This window comes from Elephantulus edwardii, unplaced genomic scaffold (assembly GCF_000299155.1).
Source record: "Elephantulus edwardii isolate Elephantulus edwardi_28Jun2011 unplaced genomic scaffold, EleEdw1.0 scaffold00549, whole genome shotgun sequence".
Taxonomy (NCBI): Eukaryota; Metazoa; Chordata; class Mammalia; order Macroscelidea; family Macroscelididae; genus Elephantulus; species Elephantulus edwardii.
Window position 1 is genome coordinate 210,446 of NW_006400299.1, and position 8,822 is coordinate 219,267.

Consider the following 8,822-nt stretch of genomic DNA (forward strand, 5'->3'; position numbering starts at 1 on the left):
GCTTGGAATATATCCCAAAAAAATTAGAACTAAGGCACAAACGGAGGGTTGTACACCAAGATTCATAGTATCATTATAACCATCACAAGAACATGGAAACAGCCCAAATGTTCAACCACAATGGAATGGATTGAGAAATTATGGTACATTCACATAATGGAATACTATGCAGCACACAGAAGCAATGATTTGGTAAATTACTATCAAACTTGGGAAGGACTGGAGAGCATTATGCTGAGTGAACTAACTCAGTCCTATAAGGACAAATATTGTATAAGACCATTGTTGTAGAATGAATATGAGGATCCGAAGGGTGGGGAGCAGAGGGATAAAGGATGAGCAGGGGGGCGCAGTGGTTAATCATAGGGTTGCACATTTTGGTAGGTGGAGGGAGGGTGGGTGAAGTAAACTGTAAAGATCTGGTGTGAAAACAATGCATCTGAACTTTATAAATAAACCAGTATTTTTTTAAAAAAAGTCAGCATTTGAGCCAAGTCATAAAAGAGTGTGTGTAAAAGAAAAAACCAGGCAGACAAAATTCTTGTATAAACAAGCAGCTTTGCTATAAAACCTGAGCTGCCATTAAAATGAATTCAAGAAGGAAAATGGAAAACAGTGATTGTTCTTAGAATATGTAAAGAACTGTTACCCATCCACTATATGTCAACTTCCAAAGCAAATTGACAATTTCATGAACAAGAATTAGACTTGAGAAAATATTTGACAACCTCTCCAAATCCATGTGACTTTAAAATTTAAAGGAAACCCTAGAGGTCGCAATCCAACTTCCCAGGCATGGATATCTTGAAGGACTCAATGGTCTGAAGATTCAATGGAGCTCACATTTAGGAGATTGATCATTGGGAGAACCTCATATTGGAGATTCTTTCTTCTCTAATAAAGGATACAATGAGTGTATGTCATAAATTTAATTTAATCCTGAATAAGGATAAAAACAATGGAGAGAGAAATGAGAATGTGCTGTCTCGCCTTTTATGGTGCCAAGTTGGTGGAGGTTTTTTTACTCTGTGTGCATATTAAAGCCCTGAAGAGCGATCAACTCCAGGTGTCATTCAAGCTGAATTAAATCAGAATTTGTGATATAAGATCCAGCATCAGTATTTTCATCTTAGTGCTTTGCTAGTGGTTTCACTAATGATCTGGGTTAATGATAACCAGTCCGATAAAGCTGTGTAATGGCATCTGCAATTAATGACCAGCAGAGCTGTTAAGATGTATTAAACTTCTGAAACTTTACCATTTATCAATTTTCAAACAATTTTTTCTGTCTTTAAGGTTATTGATAAATTTAAATGAGATATATGTCTTAAATTTAAGGGCATGGAAAGAAAGAAGCTGTGGAGGTGAACCGTGTGAGGTACCCAGTCAGTGGACTGCTGAGGGAGCAGTGATCCATTGGAATCATCCCAGAAACTTTTAAAAATTATGGTATCTTGTTCCATTCTCCAAAATCTTCATTTAATTGGCCTGGAATTAGAACTCAGATAGGAAGTGTGGGTGGATTTTCCTTTTAATAAAGTTCCCAGATAGTTGTTATCTAGGAGAGAGTATAAAGTAATATGAATAACAGACTAATTCCCTATAGATTTTGGAAGGAAAGGAAAGCATAAATTAATGAGGTAATGTCTAAAAAGTCATTCTAGCGTTTTAACAGCCACAAGACTGAGATAATTTTCTTTGCTATTTGGTGACTGCAATTGGATTTTAAATGACGGGGACACTTTTTTGATAATAAAGGCCCAAAATCACTTCAGAGTATCACAGGAGAGACTCTTACAGGCTGGACAGGGAAGAATTAGTTACAAGAAATGGAAGATGAATGATGGGAAGTAAAAATGAGTAAATCTACTTTATATGGCAAGAGACTTTGACATTTGTAAAGATCTAACCAAGGAGAAAGTAAGACTATTTCAGTCATTCATTAAAATGGGCATTTATTATTATTATTTATGAAATAGTATAAATTATTTAGAAAGTTAAAAACAAACTCAAGGAAAAAATTAAAAATACAGTATTACTACAATTCTTCAAAACTCACTAGTAAGATACTGATATTTCCTTCTATTTACTGTGTGCATTATATGTAGTTTCTAAATTTTCTATCAGTGTTTGTACTCCCTTTTACATACTTAGCATCATGTAATAATTTTCTTGAGTTTTATGGATTTTGTTAATGGATAGGCCAGTATCTGGGAAAGGATGTCATGGTTGGAAAAAGAGCAAAGGAGAGGAAGACCATCAGTGAGGTAGATTGACACAATGACTACTACAGTGAACTTAGCACAGCCAAGACTGTGGAGATAGTGCAGATTTGGGTAGAATTTCATAGTATTTTATACAGAGTTCTTATGATTTAGATATGATTTGACAAAACCTAATAATAACAACCACCACCAATCAGTTAGTATATTAAAACCCATGAACTTTGTTTACTATTTATCTGGCAATTTTCTTATGCTTTTGTACTTTAAGAGTTTCTCGTGTATTGTGTTAATTATTAGAATAATATTTCAAAATATGTCTCAATAATACTTTCCCAGGGTCTCTGATCTCTGGACCTCCTTAATCACTTCTGCCCCTGAATTTCACCCTCCCAGCACAGGCCTCCCCCATCCCTTTCTTTCTGTTAGAGTCACTTAACATAACAACTACTTTTCATCTCATTCTGTGTACAAGAAACATTAACCATATAAAAATAAACAAAAAGCAAAAGTATTTCACAGAAATATTTCACATGTATTTCACAGAAAATTGTTGTTAGGTGCCATCGAGTCAAGCATAACTCATAGCGACCCTATGAACAAAAGATCTGAACTCTGTTTTCTCCTGCAACATCCTCACACTTCCTGACGCACAAGAACCCACTGCAGCAGTCATTGTGGCAATCCATCTGGCTGAGGGTCTTCCTCTCCTTCACTGACCCTCAACCCTTTCCACCATCACTTCCCTCTCCAAGGAATAGCCTCTCCTAGCAACATGCCCAAATTATGTGAGGCAAAGCCTCATCATTCTTGCCTCCAAAGAGCACGCCGCCTGCACCCATTCCAAGACATATCTGTTCTTTTGGTTGTCCATGGGATGTTCAGTGTTATTCTCCAACACCATAGCTCAAAGGCATCAATTCTTTTTCTGTCATCCTTATTCATTGTCCAGGACTCAAATGCACAGCTAGTAATTGGAAAGATTATGGCCTGAATCAGATGTGTCTTAGTCCTCAAACTGACATCATTACTCCTCAAAACTTTGGAAATATTCCTAACTGCAGATTTTTTCCAGTGCAATGAGTCTCCTTATTTTCTGACTGCTCGTACCAAGGGTGTTACTTGTGGATCCAAGCAAGATGAAGTTGTTGACAGTTTGAATCTCCTCTCCATCCATCATGACACTGCTTATTGTTCCAGTGGTAAGAATCTTTCTTTCCTTGATATTGAGACACAAACCATACTGCATTCCTTGATCTTTTGCAACAAGTGCTTCAAGTTCTCACTTTCAGCAAGTAAGGTTGTGTCATCTGCAAAACGCAGATCATTGATGAGTCTCCCTCCAATCCTGATGCCACATTCCTCTTCATAGAGTCCACCTTCTTGGCTAATTTGTTCACCATACAAATTGAACAAGCATGGAGAGAGAATTCAACCCTAACACTCCCATCCCAATTTCAAACCATGCAGTGCTCCTCTGCTCCATTTGCACAACAGCCTCCTGATCCAAGTATAGGTTCCGCAGGAGCACAATCACGTGCTCTGGGATTCCCATTCTTCTCAGAGTCAGCCACAGTTTGTTATGATCCACATAGTCAAACACCTTTGCCTAGTTAATAAAGCCCAAATAGATATTCTTCTAGTGTTCCTTACTTGCAGCCAGGATCTATCTGATATCAGCAATGATATCCCTGGTGTCATGGTCTCTTCTAAATCCTGTTTGAACTTCTGGCAATTCCTTATCTATGTACTATTCCAGCCATTTAAAAATGTTCTTCAGCAGCATTTTGCTTGCATGTGGTATCAATGATACTGTTTGATGATGTCCACTTTCAGTTGGATAACCTTGCTTGGAAATGGGAACAAATATGGATCTCTTCCAATCCATTGGCCAGACAGCTGGCATAGACTGGTGAATGCATCCAAGGCTGCATCTGTTAATTGAAACAAGTCAGTTGGTATTTTATAGATTCCCAGAACCTTATTTTTGCCAATGCCTCCAATGCAGTTTCTACTTCCTCCTTCATTACCATTGGCTCTTGTTCATATAGTAATTGTGAAATTTTTCAGTGTCAATCAATTGTTTCTGATACAGTGACTGTGTATTCCCTCCATCTTCTTTTGATGCTTTCTGGGTCATTCAATATAATGTCCATCGCATCTTTCAACATTGCAACATGAGGCTTAAATTTGTTTTCCAGTTCTTTCAGCTTGAGAAATGCAGTTATTCTCCAAATCCAACTCTCTGCACATTCCAAAATAATACATTTCTTTGTCCTCCTGAGCTGCCCTTTGAAATCATCGATTCTGCACTTTCACTTTGATAGGTTTTCTTTTAGATTTGGCTTCTTGACACTCTAGTGCATTTTAGAGTCTCTTCTAACATCAATTTCGATTTTTTTCTTTCTCTTCTGTTTCTGTTATGGCCTTTTGCTTTCTTCACAGATGATATCCTTGATATCACCCCACAACTCATCTTGTCTATCATTGGTGTTCAATGTCTCAAACTTATTCTTAAGATGATCATGAAATTCAGATGGAATTGACTTGAGATAATATCTTGGTTCCTGTAGACTTAATTTCATTTTCTTCAGCCTCAATGTGAACTGGCATATGAGTAATTGATGATCTCACCCCCAGTCTGCCTCTGGCCTATTTTTGACTGCTAATATTGTCTAATGATTTATTCCACAAATGTAGTCAATCTGATTCCTATGCACCCCATTAGGTAAAATCCATGTGTAAAGTAATCTTTTGAAAAGGTATTTTCAATGAGTAAATCATCATAAATAAAAAATTCAATTCTTCTATTTCCAGCTTCATTTCTATCACCAAGCCCATATTTTCCAACTACTGTTCCTTTTTCATTGTTTTCTATTTTTTCATTCCAGTCACCAGTTATCACTAACACATTTTGATTGCATGTTCAGTCAGTTTCAGACTGCAAAATTTGGTAAAAATTCTCAATTTCTTCCTCTTTGACTCTAGATGTAGGAGCATACAGAAAGCTGGGGTAAACTGTTTGGGTGTTTCTAATTGTGTTAGCAGTCAAGTGTAAGCTGATTAACTGTATCTGATTATGTTTAAAATCAGGTTGTGTGGGAAGCCTCTTTTGTAGGCAAACAGCATCAGGTGGGCAGATCTTTGTATTTAAAAGTTGGGCCTGGTATTGATTGTGTTTGGAGAGAATGTTGTTCTAAGTGGTGCAGCATTTGTCAGTCAGTTTGCTGTACTGAGATTACTTGGGGTTGCTATGATACTGAAATCTTTGCCACTGGTGTGCCAAATTTCACAAAGGTTTCCCATCATGGATGAGTTTTGATGGAGCTCCCTGATTAAGACAGGCAAGGAAGCTGAATGGGCCATCTAGTTCCTAAATGAAAGACTTTTGAAAACCCTATTAACACTAAACAAAGAGGACAGTTTTGGAAGTGTAGTGGTAGAGCCCACATTGACAGTCAGTTGAAATGAGAAAAATTGATAACAAATATCGTTTAATAATTGGTACATGGAATGTACATAGCTTAAATGCTGGAAAACTGGAAATTGTTGAAAATTAAATGAAACACATGAATATCAACATACTAAGCATTACTGAAATGCGACAGTCCAGCTATAGCCATTTTGAATCAGATAATCATATGGTATACTATGCAGGGACTGAAAAACAGAGCAAAAATGGTGTTGCATTTATAGGCAAAAAGTCAATTTCAAGTTGTAGCACAGAAAATAGAGAACAATAAATACTTTTTGATAGAAAATCTAAAATTTAGTTCAATCTGCCATTTAATTATATAGTTGTTTAAGTTGAGGGCCTCTCTTTAGAGTCATTAATATACCATTCCTGAGTCAACAAAAGTGGAAGGCTATGCCTTTGCTGATGTTGGCATCAAGTAGATTATGTCTCACAGTACAGCCCTCTGAAAAAGAGTTGTTCTCCCAAAATGTCTAAGATAGTAATCTTTCCAGTGTAAAAACTAGCAGATGTGTCTTGGAGGAAAGTATAGCCAGAGTGTTTCTTATAGTCAAGAATGGTGAAGCTTTGTCCCTCATATTTTGGACATGTTGCTAGGAAAGGCTATTCATTGGAGAGGGAAGAGGGAAAGACCATCATTGAGCTGGAATGACACACTGACTGTAGCAACAGGGACAAGTGTGTCAGAGATGATGAGAATGCAACAGGATAGGACAAGTATCAAGTCTGATGTTCATGGGGTTGCTGTGAATCATATTTGACTCAAGGACACCTAACAACAATAATCTTCACAACAGAAGCTCTGGTGCCTAGTAAGTTGCACTGCTAATCCCAAAGGAACATTCTCTGGCAGGAAAAAGATGGGCTATTTCTTCTTGTGTGATTTACAGCATCCTAAAAACCTATTGGAGGGTTAGTTATGCATCAGTCTAGACTGTGGCAATGAGTCTCGTATTTTATTTTATTTTTTTAAATCTTTACAGATACAGATGTTTATATACTTCTCCTATGGAGTGGCAGGTAGGTCTGAAATGCTGATTTTTGTTGCTGTTGTTGTTGTTAGCAGCTAATAATGTTTACCATTGTGTCACCAAGGCTTCTTAATAGAAGGTCAGTGGATGTAGAAAGTAGAAATGCAACTGCACTTAGTTGAAGCCAACTCACAAGTTATGCCTATAACTCTTATTGTACAGGATGGCAGATAATATAAGCTGAATAAATTATTTTAAACTTAAATTGTTAAACAAAGCCTACTGTAAAGATTGATTTAATAAAAAGAACACTAACAATTTGTTAAAGAGGGATTGTCAATGTATACTTTAGAGTATGTCCTTCATTTCAAGGAAATGTGCTTGACTGGTTCTTCTTAAATATACAATTATGCTAACTTCTAAATTTTTACCATGCCTACATTTGATATACACTGTGATTTTGAGCTTGAAAACCTAGTCAATGTTTGCAGAAAGTTGCTAACTTCTTTAGGAAGAAAGAAAAAAAAATCTATTTTGACATCTACTTATTGTTTTGAGATTATCCTCCAGGGAAATTCCATCACAATCTTCATGTAATCCAAGAGGAGGATTGCTTTACTCTTAATTTCTTTTCCCAAGCACTCAATGAGTTTCAATTAAGACAGGGGACAAAATAATGTTGGCTTTGGGAATTTTTGGCTGTGAGCAGGGATAAAAGGATTTCTAGGATGGAGAAGCTATGACCTAGGATGTGGGAAAATATTCATCCAGAGAGCTGAGAATTTATCGTAGGGATTTGTATATTCAGGGTCTAAAATATTTAAACTGGAAAACTGAGTGCATTAATATCGTCACTACTGCAATATTTCCTTTCAGGGGCACATGGAGTCAGATACTAGGACCAACCTAACAGCTCTAACTGAGTTTGTCCTTTTGGGCCTAGTGGAATCAGGAGAGCTTCAGTCTGTGGTCTTTGTACTCTTCCTCTTTGTCTATGTGATCACACTTTCAGGCAATCTGTGCATCTTGGCAGCCATCTTGGTAGAGCCCAAACTCCACACTCCCATGTACTTCTTTCTGGGCAACTTGTCAGTGTTAGATATTGGGTGCATCACTGTCACTGTTCCTCCAATGTTGAACCGTCTCCTGTCCCACAAGCGTACCATTTCCTATGATGCCTGCCTCTCACAACTCTTCTTTTTCCACCTTCTGGCTGGAATGGACTGTTTCCTGTTGACTGCCATGGCCTATGATCGCTTCCTGGCCATCTGCAGGCCTCTCACATATAGCATCCGCATGAGCCAGCAAGTACAGAGAATATTGGTGGCTGTGTCATGGGCTTGTGCCTTCACCAATGCACTGACCCACACTATTGCCCTATCTACTCTCAACTTCTGTGGTCCTAATGAGGTCAATCACTTCTACTGTGACCTCCCACAACTCTTTCAGCTCTCCTGTTCCAGTACTCAACTCAATGAACTGCTGCTCTTCGCTGTAGGTTTTATAATGGCAGGTACACCTGTGGTTCTCATCATCATCTCCTACATCCACGTGGCCGCTGCAGTTCTACGAATCCGTTCAGTGGAGGGCAGGAAGAAGGCTTTCTCTACGTGTGGCTCCCACCTCACTGTAGTCTGCCTCTTCTACGGGACAGGTATCTTCAACTACATGCGTTTGGGTTCAGAGGAAGCTTCAAACAAGGATAAAGGAGTTGGGGTTTTCAACACTGTCATCAATCCCTTGCTGAACCCACTTATCTACAGTCTCAGAAACCCAGATGTTCAAGGAGCTCTATGGAAAGTACTTGTGAAGAGGTCATCTCTAACATGAGAGGAAATTCTGACTATCTTGAACCAAGAAAAATTATCCACAGACAATTTCTTTCCTTCTTCTGTGCCATGAAGAATTGTGTTAAGTTTCTGTGCACGATGTAACATTCATTATTTCAACAAATATTTCTAATTTATCTGCATTATCTAGGGCACTGGCTCTACAGAAGTGATCAAAATAGAAAAAAGTCTGTGCATTCAATTAGGTCATGTTGTAAAAAGGAAACAAAATAAAGAAATGGCATAATATCTAGCTTATCACATGTTCAGAAGAGAAAACCAAGTAGATAAAGGAATTTGTTGTTATTTCTGCTAAACCAGCTTC

At 37.8% G+C, this 8,822-nt stretch overlaps 1 protein-coding gene across 1 annotated transcript; it reads left to right on the top strand.

The window, feature by feature from the left end:
* Positions 1-7,550: 7,550 nt before the first annotated feature.
* LOC102854551 (olfactory receptor 3A2-like) lies at positions 7,551-8,498 on the top strand. The gene has a single exon (XM_006903243.1). It carries the CDS (start codon positions 7,551-7,553, stop codon positions 8,496-8,498), a length of 948 nt encoding a protein of 315 aa, XP_006903305.1.
* The last annotated feature ends 324 nt before the right edge of the window (positions 8,499-8,822 follow it).

Bases quoted from the DNA above. Each gene is read 5' to 3' on its own strand.
- LOC102854551 (XM_006903243.1), top strand. From the start codon at position 7,551: ATGGAGTCAGATACTAGGACCAACCTAACAGCTCTAACTGAGTTTGTC.